The sequence below is a fragment of the Caenorhabditis remanei genome, chromosome III, assembly GCF_010183535.1.
Source record: "Caenorhabditis remanei strain PX506 chromosome III, whole genome shotgun sequence".
Classification (NCBI taxonomy): Eukaryota; Metazoa; Nematoda; class Chromadorea; order Rhabditida; family Rhabditidae; genus Caenorhabditis; species Caenorhabditis remanei.
The window spans coordinates 14,770,502-14,788,612 of NC_071330.1; the positions used below are offsets into that span (position 1 = coordinate 14,770,502).

General features: G+C 37.7%; 3 protein-coding genes across 3 annotated transcripts; 2 read left to right on the forward strand and 1 right to left on the reverse strand.

The window, feature by feature from the left end:
* Positions 1-1,447: 1,447 nt before the first annotated feature.
* On the reverse strand, positions 1,448-3,098 carry GCK72_011417 (uncharacterized protein; the record flags this gene model as incomplete). Its single annotated transcript, XM_053728431.1, has 3 exons — positions 1,448-2,050; positions 2,096-2,771; positions 2,839-3,098. The coding sequence occupies 3 exons, from the start codon at positions 3,096-3,098 to the stop codon at positions 1,448-1,450; spliced, it is 1,539 nt and encodes a 512-aa protein (XP_053588008.1).
* Positions 3,099-5,325: 2,227 nt separating this feature from the next.
* GCK72_011418 (uncharacterized protein) lies at positions 5,326-6,618 on the forward strand (the record flags this gene model as incomplete). The annotated part of the gene is made up of 3 exons (XM_053728432.1): positions 5,326-5,585; positions 5,646-6,330; positions 6,376-6,618. The coding sequence occupies 3 exons, from the start codon at positions 5,326-5,328 to the stop codon at positions 6,616-6,618; spliced, it is 1,188 nt and encodes a 395-aa protein (XP_053588009.1).
* Positions 6,619-8,698: 2,080 nt separating this feature from the next.
* Positions 8,699-10,364, forward strand: GCK72_011419 (uncharacterized protein; the record flags this gene model as incomplete). The annotated part of the gene is made up of 3 exons (XM_053728433.1): positions 8,699-8,958; positions 9,026-9,365; positions 9,771-10,364. 3 exons carry the CDS (start codon positions 8,699-8,701, stop codon positions 10,362-10,364), a joined length of 1,194 nt encoding a protein of 397 aa, XP_053588010.1.
* Between the last annotated feature and the right edge of the window lie 7,747 nt (positions 10,365-18,111).

Here is an 18,111-nt window from a genome sequence, read left to right on the forward strand (position 1 = left end):
GGAGCATTCCGATGTCGGAATTTGCTCTTTTTATGGAAATTTGATTTGAAAAAATCGCTCTTCGCACAAAAAAATGTGACTTATTGAGACAATTTTGTAGATTTTGTAGATATTTTTGGGTTACCCGATGGGATTTTGTCACGGCCGCCAACCGATCGATTTATCGTTTTATCAGCTCTTTTACTCCACCGTTTTCGTGGTTTTCCATGGGGAAAACACGATTTATACGGATTGTATTACGAGTTTGAGACTGCGACGGCTAAATTTATATTGCGAATATCCTTCGTTCCTTCTGCTATGCAGTTTTTCAGCTCCTTGACGATGATTTCTTCTTGTTTGACAGTATTGTAGTCGAGTTTGAAGATATTTCAGCCGCGGATCGAGATGTTTGTCAGCAGAGGAAGAGAATATTGCGAATATAATAGAATTTTAGAATTTTTTATAGTTTTTGATGGTTTTTGATGGACCAATGTATTCTGATGCCACGATTGCTGCTCACTAGCCTTGAATTTTCAGAAAGGGAAGCCGACTCGGTTCTTTTTACAGTTAGCGCCTCTCTCGTTTCGATTCTTGCTCATAGACGTGAAATAGTCTAATTTGAGCGATTTCCGGCTTACTTCTGTGAAGTTCTACGGACGAATCGATAAATCGGAGGACGTGTCACTGGCCAATCATTACAATAATGAACGGTCGTTATGCACCATGTGGAGGCGGGCCTTAAATGCGGTCGGAGACAGACCCGCTCCGGATAAAATCTTCCCTAACTGGTTAAAATGTGAGAATAACGGCTATAAGTGTGAGGATGAGCAATGCGACAACAGAACACAAGTTTTAAGACAATGATCCATTTATTTACGAAAGATTTAGATAAATTTAAGAGAGATAATTTTATATATTTAGAGAAGCGTCCTGCTGGAAGTGCCGCGGGTCGATTAGTAGACAAATGAGCGGTCACAACCGCGGATCGCTTGAATTGGCCTAAAGGGCCCAAAAAGGTGGAGTTTTTAGGAATTTCCTAGCGTCAGTTCGCGCTAAATTGGCTAGAAATAGTCCTGGAAAATTATATGGATCTATTTCGCCGGAAAACTCTCTCACTCTCACGCATTCTACCCAAAAAGTAGGAGAACTCGCCTCTCTCGTTGTACGAGAGTGATACTGAGATGCGCGGTCGACCGCTACGCGGACACGCGTCGCGGCCGCCGACAACGAGATAGTGTTGATGCGGAGGAGAGTAGATGAGCGATAGAGCGTGTTTACAGACAAAAGGGAATTAAGAGCGGTAATTTGAATTATAATTATTTGAATATTCCTGATAACAGGAGATTAAAAAGAGATAAATAAAGTGAATTAGTGAACAGATTGGAACAATATTGAAATAAGAGATTAGTAAGGCGATGATGAGCCTAGTTTTGCGGGGAAAACCATGTGGGGCTCATCATTCAGCCTTTCAGTTGTCGACAAATTTGTCTTTAGGGAAATAGTTGACAACATCATCTGCTATCTTTTGTTCTTTCCCATTTCCATCCACACAACACGCTCTCTTGAACCGAATCATTTTCTCGACTTCATCTTTCAATCGGAATTCTCCATTATCGATTTTCTCAAAAAACTCGGTGACTTGATCCAGATCCATCACTTCCTCTTCTTTAGCCATTTCCATTAGTTTTTGGTGGGCAACGATTGGGGTGTCCTTTTGGAGATGGAGAGTGTAGAGGATCCCAATCAATAATTCTTGGGAATAGTCTCCTACTTCTTCATCTTCGTCCTCATCATCATCACTCTCTCTTTCTTTTTCTTCTTCCTCATCACTATCTTCTTCCCACTCTCCTTTTACATAACACGGTCCCTTAAACCATATCATCTTCTTCTTCACTAGCAATTGCAGCTTCTTATCAGAATCCGGGTACGGAATGCTAACCCAGCACGGGTACTGAGCATTGTTGGTGTTGTATTGTTGGAAAATTGATCTGATTTCTTTGACGTGACGAGCATCCACACCATACCTTGCTTCTATTTTGAATTGTTTCAGATTGGGATTTTCAAGGAGTTTCTGAAATCAACTTCGATAATTAGCCATTTCAAAAAATCAGCTCACATCTTTAAGCTCCATTAAAATATTTTGTAGAGGCGGGAAGTACCATTGGTAAATACCAATTTCCAAATGAGCATTCTCTACATGAGTAAAGAATCTGAGATCGTCCAGTTCAGTCAGTTTCCAATTATAAACTTTTAACGATTTCAAACCTTTCCATTGTTCTAGATTATACAAGTCTTTAAAACTTATGTTATCACTAAAAGAATTTGTAAGTGTAAGGCATTTTAGATGCTCCGGGTCTATCCTCTTCAATAATGCTATTAAAAGTCCATCCTTTTTTTCAATCGAGTACTCCAAATTGCAGATCTTTAGTTTGTTGGGAAGTTGATTGAAAGTGAATCGTAGAGCTAACTCTCCAATCGGATGTTTCCCAGAAGTATAGGAGTCGCCTTTGATTTCAAAAGTGTCAATTTTCAGCTTCTGACTACAAAGAATCGACATCAAATCCCGTTGAATTATTTCAACCATTTCTCCGATTGTTGCATTAATAACTTTCTCTTTATTCCAGTATCTCACTCGCAATCCTTCTTTAATAAGTTGGTAAGAGATCTTGAAGCCTCCATCTGTAGAAATCTCGATCACCAAGTCATTATATTTGTAGTTGACACAGTCTTTGTATAGCGGCTTTTCATTGAGGATTTCACGGATAGTTTTGCAGGTCTTACGGAGGCGGAGTCTGAAATTTCAGTGATGTTATGAGTACTGTAACGACCAGTTTCAAAATGTTTCTCCACAATCCTCACCTCGTTCTAATATCCAAGTAATTCTCCACAAAGTTCGGAACATTAAGAATCTGTGCCAGCGTCACTTTCTGGACATCCTCCTTTATTTGGAATTCTAATTTATCGATCTTCTTAAAAAACTCAGTGACTTGTTCCTGGCTCATCACTTCCTCTCCGGTCATTTCAATTAGTTTTTGATGAGCAAAGCTTGAGAGTTCTTTTTGGGAATGAAGCGTAAAGAGGATCCCATTGATAGCTTCTTGTTTGAAAACTAGAGGCATCGTCTGGAAGAATAAAAAGTGATGGTTACAAGGGAACAGAGCTGTGCGGAAGTGAAATTTTCAAAAAAGAAGACGGAGGAAGGAAGTGCAAAAATGGCAGAAGTCGGAAGTTTTCAAAACGGATGTCGAAATTTGTCAGCTTTAGAAACATTTTTAATTGAATTTTTAATTGCAAACGGGTAATAAAAAACAAAGAAATCAAAGACAAAGAATACAACAAACTTAGTAAAATTTCAAAAAAGGAAGAAGGAATTCCGCAAAGCTCTAAAGTAAAAAGTCAGAAGGAGGTGCAGATAATAATTGTAACAGGAACCAAGGTAAGAAATGAAATCGATTGAATTATTGGGTACATGTTTTTAGAAGAAAATTGATCAGAGCTGTTTTCACAAACCATTTTTTTTAGAGAAAAAAATTTTTTTTTTCCTTTTTTGTGCCCACAACTTTTCTTTAAATACTACGAACCCACCCCTTGCTGTCCGCAACGGTTCTGGAAAGAGAAGGGAAAGTGAGCCAGCGGGCAAAACCGAACTGGCGTGCTTTGGACAGCGACCGCGACCAGTCGGCCATGCGGGCACAGTCGAGAGAGTGTGAATGAGGTGTGACCAGCCGGATGAACCGCCGAAGGCGGGGCAGACAGGCTGGTTTCTCATAAAAACCAGAAAAGAACGTTTTGGAAACTTCCGCAACGAAAAATTGTTGACAGAATAATCGACACTGAAAATCGGCCACCTCACCTCATAACTATCGGATTACAGAAAGGGGGGGGGCGGTGACTTCCTTCCGTGAAAGTTATCTACCTTCCCTCAGCGCTATTGACCGGTAAAATCGTCATCGTCTCCAGAAGACGTCAAAATAGTTGTTTTCGAAAAAAGAAAAGTTCGGGCATTAACTAACGGAAATTTCCAACCATTCTATCTAGATTTTATAGAAATCGGTCCAATACGGACGGAATTATGACTTGCATTCATCGATGACACAGAAGTGGTAAGGAACGGAAAATTGAGTATTTTTTGGTTCAAAAAGCTGTTTTTGAGTCAAAAATAGCGAAAAAAAATAGTAAAAAAATGTAGTTTTTATCAAATTTTTCAGTGAAAACTGCATTATTCTTCAATTTTTAATAAAGAAGAGTAACTTTTTGGTTCCATGAGTTTTTTTTCGAATTATGCAAAAACTGCATACATGTCATCGCCCCCACTCTTTTATCCGCTAGTTATGAGGTCGCCGATTTTCATCGCCCCCTTAAATCCGATTGTTATGACCGATTTCGATGGGCGGAGCTTCGCCAAAAGTGTTGATGATTCTGTGAACAATTGTGTTCAGCATTGTTTTTTTAATTACTTTTTTCATTGTGAAGGTTTTTTTCTTTTCTGTTTTTTAATGAGAAATATACATATGCATGTGGTGACTCAGAGAAGGTGGTTTCGTAGCATTTAAAGCAAAGTTGTGAGCACAAAACCGAAAAATTACATTTTCTCCACCGTTTCCTTTATCTTATAGCGTAAACATTTGTTTAAACGATCTCTGAACATCTGTCTATAGAAACATGTAAAAATTATTTAAACACCTAGAAAAGTAGGATATTCAACCATAAAAATCTAGGAACTGATTGCTTTTTTCTCGAATTTTTTATTTTCCTCTAGGTAACTCGAGTAATTTTTAACCGGATTTTGTGGGTTTTGGTCATGGGGGCTTTCAGACAAACTATAACAAAATCGCTAGTGTGGCGCATCTCGGACGGGATCAAGACGGTTAGTAAAATTTTAACTATTGAACCTCTTTAGAATCCTCAAAATTAAAAACTTATGTTGTCACAAGCTGACAATAGGTCTTTGAAATATCACTAGGCCCATGATTGGCCCGAGGTGACATCTTACGTTAGAACACCGTTGATTTTTATAAACTTACAATGTCACAATTATTTTGGAGGTTCCCTAGAATGTTTTATTGCGTTGAATAGCTCACCACTTGGCTGACCGTTTTTCTATTCCTCAATAAGATTGGGCTGGAATACTACAACTTTGAGTAACATTTCTTTGTTGATTTGATCCTTTTCCGCCAAATATTAACAAATTAAAAGTATTGTATACTCATTAGTCACCCATTAGAAATCCAACTTTTCCGATCTTTTTCCTTATAATGTACCCAATAATTCAATCAACTTCATTTCTTATTCTACATCACCTCCTTCCGATCTTTTACAAATCATCAACTTCTATTGATCCAGACCATGCCTCTAGCTTACAACCAGGAAGTTATCAACGGCATTCTCTTCACTTTTCATTTCCAAAAAGAACTCCCATTCTTCGCCCATCAAAAACTAATTGAAATTACCGGAGTGGAAGTGATGAGCCAGGAACAAGTCACTGAGTTCTTTAAGATGATCGACAACGGAGAATTCCGGTTGCAGAAGGAAGTTGAGAACGTGACGCTGGCACAGGTTCTTAATGTTCCGAACTTCGTGGAGAAATACTTGGATATTGAGACGAGGTGAGTACTTTGGAGAAACATTTCAACACTGGCCGTAACATAACATCACTAAAATTTTAGGCTCCGCCTCCGAAAGACCTGTACCACCATCCGTGAAACCCTCAATGAAAAGCCGCTATTCATAGATTGTCTCAAGTACAAATGCAATATAAATTGTATCGAAATTTCTACAAATGAAGGCTTCAAGGTCTCTTACGAGATCACTGAAGGAGGATTGAATGTGAAAAATGGGGAAAAAGTGAACCTGATAAATGCAACAAACGAAGAAAAGGTTGAAATAATTCAACGGGATTTGATGTCGATTTTTGGTAGTGAGAAGCTGAGAATTGACACTTTCGAAATTGAAAACTATAAAAAACATGTTGAAGCTCAATTTGGAAGTATAGCACTACGAAACACATTGAATGAAGTGCCAAACAAATTAAAGATCAGAAATTTGAAGTACGGTGTTGAAGAAGTGAATGAAGTTTTAATTGAAACATTGAAGACGATAGACCCGGAAAGTCTCAAATTTCTTCGACTCTTTGTCTTACAATTTGCATATTTTTGGACCCCTGTTGTGGACTTGTATAATCTGCAACAATGGAAATGTTTGAAATCGTTAAAAGTTTTTTATCGGGTACTGGTGATTTCGGACATTATCAGATTCTACACTCATGTGGATAATGCCCATTTGGAGATTGACGGTTTTTACAGTTATTCGAACTACACACCTTTACACACTTCAATAATGATGATTAAAGATGTGAGCTATCATTAGGATATATACTAACTATCCATGTTTTTTCAGAAACTTCTTCAAAATCCCAATCTAAAACAGTTCAAAATGGAAGCATGCTTTGGTATGATGAATCGTGCCTTTGAGAATGTTAAAGCAAGTCTCCAACAATACAACACGAACAATGCTCCGCATCCGTGCTGGATTAGTATTCCATACCCAAATTCTGATAAGAAATTGGAAATTTTGGTTGATAAAATGATCATATGGTTCAAGGGACCGTGTTATGTGGAGGGAGATGAATTTGAACAATAAACCAAATTGAGAAACTAATAAATTAGCTATCTTAGAATACTATTTACTACAATTTCTGTTTGTCTGTAAGATATCTGCTATGCAAACACGCTCTATTAAATGTGTTTTGTTGTCTTATTAGACTTATCTCCCTTACTGATTTCATTGACATTTGTATCGTACAAGTCCGGTTCAAAACAGCGACTTCCTTTTTTACATCTACAGTAACTCTTATGAGATTTTTGACCGGACATCACCTATATTACTCCATATTTAATGTAGATTCCAAATCTGAAATGATCTCAACTCCTCCAAACTTGACCATATCAGTTTTTTTTTCATATTCCGCAAAAATAATAATGACATAAATACACTGGCAAAACTGCATACTTGTCATCGCCACATCTCAATAATCCGATAGTCATGGGGGTCGCCGATTTCGCCCCTTTTTTTAAATCCGATTGTTATGAGGTGGCCGTTTTTCATTGCCCCTTCTGTTCAAATCCGATTGTTATGGCCGAACTCAGTGGGCGTATCTTTGCAAAACGTGTCGATGATTCTGTCAACAATTTTGTTCCGCATAGTTTTTAAAATAACCTTTCTCGTTGTTTTTTTTTCTGTTTTTCTGTTGTATTTAGAGCAAAGTTGTGAGCAAAAAACCGAAAAATAACATTTTCTTCTAAAAAATAGCTTGAGAAGTTCACGACTTCCGCCGTTTCCTGCTTTTTGTGGTGCTACCTTTAAAAATTTCTGGAGAATTTTCTGTAGTTAAGATCTCTAAACATCGGGCTATCGAAACATGTAAAAATTTATGGGAACCACTTTTCGTGTGAAATGGATTCCCTGGATGTATTCTACACTTTTTGGAATCTAATGTGACGGAAAGTTCGATCAAAAATATTCAAACTGAAAGATTTTGCGGAGAAACTGACTTTTTTCGAACAAACGGGCTATTTCGTCACTGTATGTGTCACTGTTCCCTCCGTAATCCCGATTAATTGTTTGTTGGTGGCTCACACATGTGATCAGCAAGGGACCAATTACAGACCGTAAACGCGCTCCCGTGCGCAGACTCTAAACGAAATGACTAACGAGGGAACCTTTTTCATATCAGGGTTGAGAATTGGCTGAAACTTTGCACATAAACACTTTCGACCCTGCTCTATCTCATGCCGTTGGCGAGAAAATTGGGCCTGAAAATTTTTGAAAACCGCCGTGTTGTGGTTGAGAAATAGTTCTTATCAAAACCATTGTTTCAAATTTCCCGCTGGAAAACATTATTTTGAATAGAGAATGCTGTATCCTAATACAATTCATTGAGGAAAAAAATTTGAATTAATGAATTGATTTCCAGAAAGGACAATAATTAATCGGCAAGGCATAATTCCGTCCGTATTGGACCGATTTCTATAAAATCTAGATAGATTGGTTGGAAATTTCCGTTAGTTAATGCCCGAACTTTTCTTTTTTCAAAAACAACTATTTTGACGTCTTCTGGAGACGACGAGGAAAGGTAGATGACTTTCACGGAAGGAAGTCATCGCCCCTTCTCTTCAATCCGGTAGTTATGAGGTGGCCGATTTTCATCCCCCGCTCTCTTTAAATCCGATTGCTCTGACCGATTTCGGTGGGCGGAGCTTCGCCAAAAGTTTCTATTATTCTGTCAACAGATTTGTTCCGCATAGTTGTTTCTTTTAAATAAATAACTTTTTCCGTTTCGAAAATTTCCAAAACGTTTTTTTCTGTTTTTTAATTAAAAATATACATTTACGTGTGGCGACTCAGAGAGCGGTGGGTTTGTAGTATTTAAATACAAGTTGTGTCCACAAAACCGAAAAAAAAAAATATTTTTCTAAAAAACTGGTCTGAGAAAACAGCTCTGATAATTTTTCTTCTAAAAACATGTACCCAATAATTCAATCGATTTCATTTCTAACCTTGACTCTTGTTCCAATTATTATCTGCACCTCCTTCTGACTTTTTACTTTAGAGCTTTGCGGAATTCCTTTTTCCTTTTTCCTTCTTCCGTCTTCCCTTTTGAAAATTTTACTTCCGCACAGCTCTGTTCCCTTGTAACCATCACCTTTTATTTTTCCAGACGATGCCTCTAGTTTTCAAACAAGAAGCTATCAATGGGATACTCCTTACGTTTCATTCCCAAAAAGAACTCTCAAGCTTTGCTCATCAAAAACTAATTGAAATGACCGGAGAGGAAGTGATGAGCCAGGAACAAGTCACTGAGTTTTTTAAGAAGATCGATAAATTAGAATTCCAAATAAAAGAGGATGTCCAGAAAGTGACGCTGGCACAGATTCTTAATGTTCCGAACTTTGTGGAGAAATACTTGGATATTAGAACGAGGTGAGGATTGTGGAGAAACATTTTGAAACTGGTCGTTACAGTACTCATAACATCACTGAAATTTCAGACTCCGCCTCCGTAAGACCTGCAAAACTATCCGTGAAATCCTCAATGAAAAGCCGCTATACAAAGACAGTGTCAACTACAAATATAATGACTTGGTGATCGAGATTTCTACAGATGGAGGCTTCAAGATCTCTTACGAATTCATAGAAAAAAATGGATTAAAAGTGACTAATGGGGATAGAGAGAAAGTGATCGGAACGGATGACGAAGGAGAGCAGGTTGAGATAATTCAACGGGATTTGAGTTCGATCCTTTGTAGTGAGAAGCAGAGAATTGACACTTTTGAAATCCAAGAAAACTCAGAAACCTCCAATTTTGTTGAGGAACATATGATTGGAGAGGTAGCACTACGATTCACTTTCAATCAACTTCCCAACAGACTAAAGATCAGCAATTTGGAGTACTCAGTTGAAAGAAAGGATGAACTTTTAATAGCATTATTGAAGAGGATAGACCCGGAGCATCTAAAGTGCCTTACACTTACAAATTCTTGGGGTGATAACATAAGTCGTTTTAAAGGCTTGTATGATCTAGAACAATGGAAAGGTTTGAAATCGTTGAGAGTTTATAATTGGCAACCGGATTTACTGGACATTCTCAGATTCTTCACTCATGTAGAGAATTTTCATTTGTGTATTCGCAACATTTATTATTATTCGGACAACACGCCTCTACAAAATCTTTTAATGAAGCTTAAAGATGTGAGCTTTTTTTTGAAATGGCTAATTATCAAAGTTTTCTTTCAGAAACTCCTTAAAAATCCCAATCTGAAACAATTCAAAATAGAAGCATGGTATGGTATGGATGCTCGTCACGTCAGAGAAATCAGATCAAGTTTCCAACAATACAACACCAACAACACTCCGTACCCGTGCTGGGTCAGTATTCCATACCCGGATTCTGATAAGAAATTGGAGATGTTGATAAATAAGAAAATGATATGGTTCAAAGGACCGTGTTATGTGGAGGGAGAGGTGGAAGAAGAGATAGATGATGACTATTCAGAAGAAATTTGCATTGGGATCCTCTACACTCTCCATCTCCAAAAGGACACCCCAATCGTTGCCCACCAAAAACTAATGGAAATGGCTAAAGGAGAGGAAGTGATGGATCTAGATCAAGTCACCGAGTTTTTTGAGAAAATCGATAACGGAGAATTCCGATTGAAGGATGAAGTCGAGAAAATGATTCGGTTTAGGAGAGCGTGTTATGTGGATGGAAATGGGAAAGAAGAAGAGATAGCAGATGAGGAGGCGGAAGACGAAGAAGAAGACGCTATGGAGAAAGAAGATGAGCATGAGATGCTGCCGCTGAACACTTTGAATTTAAACGATTCCTAACTTTTGATGTGTTAATAATGAAATGTGTACTCAAAAATACAATAATTTGTTGATCATTCACAGTTCAATTCGAGAATGTTTTATGAGAAATAATTAAGTGAGAATTCCGAGAGCTTTAGAAGAGCTATGGCAATAGGTCGACAATAAAAGAAAATAAAGGGGGAAGTACAAATATATTGAAGGGAAAATATGCGATTCTTCAAAAAATTTCAACGTAACTCTACTCATGAATCAAACGTTTAATGTCGAAAAATCGATTGAGGTTTTGTCAGAAAACTACAGTATATGTGATCTATTCATTCTCAGAACATTAGCGCATCTGGTTTAATCCTCTCACATGGGAATGACCCAGGGTGTAACGCCGGGATTTCTTAGACATTTTGGGAATTGATAGCCCATACCCCAACTAGAACAAAATAAAAATCTTACGTGCCCCTTTTGAGTTTCCAGAGAATGACAGGCACAATTCGATTTTTTCGACTTTTTTGAGTTGAACCACTTCGAGACATCAGAACTCGGTCAATTCAAGAGCAATCTTTTCAAACTAAAATGTAATCGCAAGATTTAGACACAAGCTAAATAAAAGTTAACTGACTCATGTTTCTATCCGATTGCTAGTGACAAATAAGGTGTATACGTATTCAAATATATGGCTCATCTTTCATTCCAGAGACTTATTTTCTTTTTTTCGACTTTTAAGCTCACCTTCATGTACAGGGATACGCCAATTCCTTAAAAACAAATTCGGCGTTTTTCGGTGGATTCTCTTTTTTTTATGTAGGACAGCTATAACAGTATTTTAAAAACTATGTTAGGCTAAAATGTACGTATACCTTTTGCTCGACACGAACGATCAACTGGACAGTTGAAAAAACACATGTATGAAGTTGGACTAAAAAGTTGAAAAAATGAAAATAAGTCTCTGGAATGAAAGGTAAGCCAAATATTTGAATACGTATATGCACCTTATTTGTCACTAGCAATCGGATAGACATAGTCTCAGAAATACGTCTTTTTCGAAAATGCCCAATTTCTGATTTCATGAGAAGAGGAAATTTTCACATTTTTGCTTTATAGTAACTTGGGAGTCACAGCTCGAAACATGAGTCAGTTAACTTTTATATAGCTCGTGTCTACATCTTGCGATTACACTTTAGTTTGGAAAGATTGCTCTCGAATTGACCAAGTTCTGATGTCTCGAAGTGGTTCAACTCAAAAAAGTCGAAAAAATCGAATTGTGCCTGTCATTCTCTGGAAACTCAAAAGGGGCACGTAAGATTTTTGTTTTGTTCTAGTTGGGGTATGGGCTATCAATTCCCAAAATATCTAAGAAATCCCAGCGTTACAACCTGGGTCATTCCCATGTCAGTTTTTAGGAGTTTTTTTAGTTGGGACACTGACACACAGATTTATGAGCTGAAATTTAGGGAATGAATAGATTGAATTCTTGCTCCATGAGGGAAATGTTAAAGTTTTTGGAAAATCATATTACTCCATATTTAATGTAGATTCCGAATTTGAAAGGATCTCAACTCCCTCAAACTTGTCTATATCAATTTTTTTTCATATTTCGCAAAAATAATAATGACATAAATACACTGGCAAAACTGCATACTTGTCATCGCCCCATCTCAATAATCCAATAGTCATGGGGGTCGCCGATTTCGCCCCTTTTTTTTAAATCCGATTGTTATGAGGTGGCCGATTTTCATCCCCCGCTCTCTTTAAATCCGATTATAATGAGGTGGCCGATTTTGGTGGGCGGAGCTTCGCAAAAATTGTTGATGATTCTGTCAACAATTTTGTTCCGCATGGTTTTTTTGAATAACTTTTTTTCATTGTGATTTTCAAAACGTTCCTTTTGTGTGTTTTTTAAATGAGAAATATACATATGCGTGTGGCGACTCAGAGAGGGGTGGGTCTTGCTCCAATTATTATCTTTTTTTCCAGACCATGCCGCTAATTTTCAACCAGGAAGCTATCGATGGGATCCTCTTCACTCTTCATTTCCAAAATAACTCCCCGATTGTTGCTCATCAAAAACTAATGGAAATGACGGGAGATGGAGTGATGGATCTGGATCAAGTCACTGAATTCTTTAAGAACATCGATAACGGAGATTTCTGTTTGAAGGAGGAAGTCGAGGAAGTGGTTGTCGAGGAGCAGAAGCCAACAGTGACGCTGGCACAGGTTCTTAATGTTCCAGACTTTGTGGAGAAGTACTTGGATATTGATTCGAGGTGAGGATAGTGAAGAAACATTTGAAAACAGGGTGTATCAGTTCTCAAAACATTACTAACATGGGAATGACGTAGGGTGTAACGCTGGGATTTCTTAGACATTTTGGGAATTGATAGCCCATACCCCAACTAGAACAAAACAAAAATCTTACGTGCCCCTTTTGAGTTTCCAGAGAATGACAGGCACAATTCGATTTTTTCGACTTTTTTGAGTTGAACCACTTCGAGACATCAGAACTTGGTCAATTCGAGAGCAATCTTTCCAAACTAAAGTGTAATCGCAAGATGTAGACACGAGCTATATAAAAGTTAACTGACTCATGTTTCGAGCTGTGACTCCCAAGTTACTATAAAGCAAAATGTGAAAATTCCCACTTCTCATGAAATCAGTAAGTGGACATTTTCGAAAAAACGTATTTGGGAGACCAAGTCTATCCGATTGCTAGTGACAAATAAGGTGTATATACGTATTTAAAAATGTGGCTCACTTTTCATTCCAGAGACTTATTTTCATTTTTTCAATTTTTAAGTTCAACTTCATGTATAGGGGTACATGTGTTTTTTCAACTGTTCAGTTGATCGTTCGTTTCGAGCAAAAGGTATACGTACATTTCAGCCTAACATAGTTTTTAAAATACTGTTATAGCTGTCCTACATAAAAAAAAGAGAATTCACCGAAAAACGCCGAATTTATTTTTAAGGAATTAACGTACCCCTATACATGAAGTTGAACTTAAAAATTGAAAAAAATGAAAATAAGTCTCTGGAATGAAAAGTGAGCCATATTTCTGAATACGTATACATCTTATTTGTCACTATCAATCGGATAGACATGGTCTCCCAAATACGTTTTTTTGAAAATGTCCACTTACTGATTTCATGAGAAGTGGAAATTTTCACATTTTGCTTTATAGTAATTCGGGAGTGACAGCTGGAAACATGAGTCAGCTACCATTATTGTAGCCTCTGTTCCGACGTTAGATGGAAGGTAAACCCCGTCAGATTCAGAATGGGAGAATAACAAGAGAGGAACAGTTTAACAGGTTCATTCAATAGTGAAAAGGTGCCAGGAGGATACTTTAGTCTCTAGTGGGGCCTTGAGCGTTGGAAGCAGCAGTGGTTGAGAAGAATGGTGGAGCCAAAGGTTGAGATCGATGACATCGAGTAGAGCTTCCAGAGCAGGACTTCGGGACCACGAGTGAGAGAGCAAGTTGAAGAGTGCAAGAGTCGAAGAGTGGTTGAACTGACGATTTCCTTTCCTTTTATGCGGCGAATTGAGGGCGATCGGTTAACTTGGGGTCGGCACAATCAGAGGTTAGGGCACGCAAGTAGTCAACGACAGTTGTTGAGCATTTCCTCGAGAAGGCCACGTTTCACGTATTGAATTCATTGTCAAACCACTTCTTGTCGCCATTTTGGTTAGATGTGGTGAATCTAATAGAAGCCATAGAGTTGTTAGGCTGGTTAGTCAAGGTCGTGAATTAATGGCTAGTTAATTCCATGACAGCCTCTGTCTACATCTTGCGATTACACTTTAGTTTGGAAAGATTGCTCTCGAATTGACCAAGTTATGATGTCTCGAAGTGGTTCAACTCAGAAAAGTCGAAAAAATGGAATTGTGTCTGCCATTCTCTGGAAACTGAAAAGGGGCACGTAATATTTTTGTTTTGTTCTAGTTGGGGTAAGGGCTATCATTTCCCAAAATATCTAAGAAATCCCAGCGTTTCACCTTGGGTCATTCCCATGTAAGATTTCAGACTCCGTCTCCGAAAGACGTGTACCACTATCCGGGAAATTATCAATGATAAGCTACTACACATAAATTGCTTCCGCTACAAATGCGATGAAAAATGTATCGTGATTTCAATAAATGAAGACTTCAAGGTCTTTTACGAAATCGTTCAAGCAGGATTGATTGTGACGAATGGGGATAGAGAGAAATCGATCAATACGAAAAACGAAGAAAAAAAGATTGAGATAATTCAACGGGACTTGAGATCGATTCTTAGTAGTGAGAAGGTAAGGTTTGACTTTTTTGAAGTCGACACCAAGTTCGATTCTTCGATTGGAATGATAGCACTACGAAACACTTTCAACCAAGTGCCCAACAAACTAAAGATCAGCAAGTTCGAGTCCTGGGTTGAAAAAGTCTATGATGATTCTATAACACAATTAATAAGAAAGATAGACCCGGAACATCTCAAATTCGTTAAACTGAGAGCCAGAATAATTTATGCTGATCGGGATCCAAATTGGGCAGACTTCTTTGATTTGGAACAGTGCAAACGTTTGAAAATGTTAGATGTTCGATTTCCTTTTATGAAGCCAGAGGAAGTTATCAACTTGTTCACTCATGTAGAAAACGCTTATTTGGGGATTTGTCGGTTTATGAATGGATTTTTCTTGGATCAAGAAACCAAGGTTTGTACTTGCCACAATTTCGTAATGGATCTTAAAGACGTGAGCTATTTTTCTGCTCGATAGTTATCTATTCCTTTTTTCAGAAACTCCTTGAAAATCCCAATCTGAAACAATTCAAAATTTGTGTGCATGACTCATGGGCTTCTAAATTTGGATATGAATTTGAAAAGGTTGGTCTTCAACAATGGTGCTACTTCGTTTAAGAACTGCGCGTATAAGAACTGTGTCGTTTAAGAACTCTGTTTGCAATAGGGCGCATTTGTCGTGAAAAGTCCAAATTTAACGTCGAAAAACAACTGAAAACCTCAAATTTCAGTTGTCAATGCAAACACGCTCGATTGCTAAACGAGTTCTTAAACGACACAGTTTTTATACGCGCAGTTCTTCTGCGAAGCAAGTTCTTAAACGGTACAGTTTTTATTCGTGCAGTTCTATAACAAAGCAGCACCTCAACCATACAACACCAGCAATGTTCCGTGGGTTAGCTTCCCATATTCGGGTTCTGATAAGAAATTGGAGATGTTGGTGAATGAGAAGTTGATATGGTTCAAGGGACCGTGTTATGTGAAGGGAGAGAGGGAAGATGAAATCAACGATCTGAAAAAGGAGGAAAAAGAAGAAGCACGTGGTGATGTTGAGGAAGAAGAAGAAGCACGTAATGGGGTTGAAGAAGAGCTTGATCATGTTGAAGAGGATGAAGACGAAAATGAAACAGAAGAAAAATTCAAGAAAAGTCTAAGCATTATTTATGGGATCCTCAACACTTTTCATTTCCAAAAAGACACGCCAATCGTTGCTCATCAAAAACTTTTGGAAATGACAGGAGAAGAAGTGATGGATCTGGATAAAGTCACCGAGCTTTTTAAGGAGTTTGATAACAAACTGCGTCCGAAGGGAGAGCAGCCAAAAGTGACATTGGCACAGATTTTAAATGTTCCAGACTTTGTTGAGAAATACTTGGATATTGATTCGAGGTGAGTACATTGGAGAAACATTTGAACACTGGCCGTAACTTAACAAAATTTCAGACTCCGCCTCCGAAAGACCTGCAAAACTATCCGGAAAATCCTCGATGAAAAGCCGCTACACATTGATCGTCTCAATTACAAATGCAACGGAAAATTTATCGAGATTTCCACCGATGGAGGCTTTAGGGTATTTTACGAAATCATTGAAATAGGAGTGAAAGTGACTAATGGGAATAAGAAGAAATTGATCCGCAAGAGATTCAAAAAAAAGCAGATTAAGATAATTCAACGAGATTTGTTGTCGATTCTTGGAAATGGGAAGCTGAGAATTGACAGTTTTAGAATTGAAAACTCTGAGATCTCTGGTTTATATGATGAGAAACCTCCGATTGGAATGAGAGTACTACAAAACACTGTCAATCAACTGGCCAGCAAGCTGAATGTCAAGAAAATGGTGTATTTGGTTTACGTTGTTGACAAAGCTCTCGTAGAAATGGTGAAGGTGATGAACCCGGAGCATTTCCAATCCCTACAATTCAGTTTCGAACGATATTTATATAATTGTACCCTAGATTGGAAAGACTTGTATAATTTGGAACAATGGAAACAGTTGAAATCGTTAAATATTTTTTATCCGTTTCTGGCAGTATCGGATATTGTCAACTCCTACACTCATTTTGAGAATGCTCATTTGAAGATTCGCAGTTTTTACGATTTTTTCGATGAAAATTCTATATGGGATAAATTCATGCAGATAAAAAAGGTAAGCTATTTTCCTCAGTTGTCACACACACACCTCGCTTCAACCAGAGTTTTATGAGCTGAAAAATGTACAGAAATATAGATCTCGGCGAGTTCTCTGCCTCCGGGACGGGAGAATAGTCATCCGGCCCTCAGTGGGTAGCAGATTTATATTTTTCAGCTCATAATTTTGAGTTTGAAGCATATATTGATTTTCCCGCAACTTAAGTTTTGTATAAACCATACAGAACAAAGGTTGAGCTTAAGTTTCGAAGTTGACAACAAAATAGTGCGATTTTTGAGCTGTCTTTTTCAAATGGTCATAGCTCTCTAGGGAGTGTCTATACAAAAACGTTGTCAACTACAAAAATGAAGTTCTGCCTTTGTTCTCTATGGTTGATATATAATTTACTTTGTTGGACAATCAGTATTACCATGACACATTTCAAAGTTTGACAACTTCAACTGAAAAATATCAAAGTTTACTACCTTTTGACCGTTACGACTGAACTATCATCTATTTTTTTCAGAAACTCTTTCAAAACCCTAATCTGGAACAGTTAAAAATACGTGCAGACGGAAACATGTGGGAGTCTGCTTATAAGAAGATTAAAAAAAGTCTCCAACAATACAACATCAACAATGCTCCGTATCCATGCTGGATTAGCATTCCATACCCATACCCAACTTCTAATAAGAAATTGAAGATGTTGGTGGAGAAGAAGTTGATATGGTTCAAGGGACCGTGTTATGTGGAGGGAGAGGTGGAAGAAGAAGACGAACATGAGATGCTTTGAATTTGAACGATTTTCAATGATAAGACGAAAAATCATAACGTTTGAAGTGTTAATAATAAAACATGTACCAAATAATTTAATCAACTTTATCTCTCACTTTGGTTCTTGTTCCATTATTATCAAAACTTTGAGGGGGACCAGCGCATTAAGCGCTTTCAGAAAAGTATATTCATGCTGACGCAGCACTCTAACCTCTTGGCTTAACTACTGTTACCGTAACTCCGTCAGAAATGATTTAATCGATTTGAAACTTAAATAGATGAATTCAGAAGGATGAGAGCTTTCAGAAAAGTATAACTATGAAAATATTTGTCAAGGTTAGAGACGCCGAATGTCACACTAAACAGGTCCAATGTGGAATTCTTTATCCCTAACCGTTGCATTGCTCATTGTCAATTTTTGAGGAAGAGGGCGGGGTCAGACTGCCAGTTTTCGTATATAAACGACATGTTGGTCTAACGGTCAAAAGGTAGTAAACTTTGATATTTTTCAGTTGAAGTTGTCAAACTTTGAAATGTGTCATGGTAATACTGATTGTCCAACAAAGTAAATTATATATCAACCATAGAGAACAAAGGCA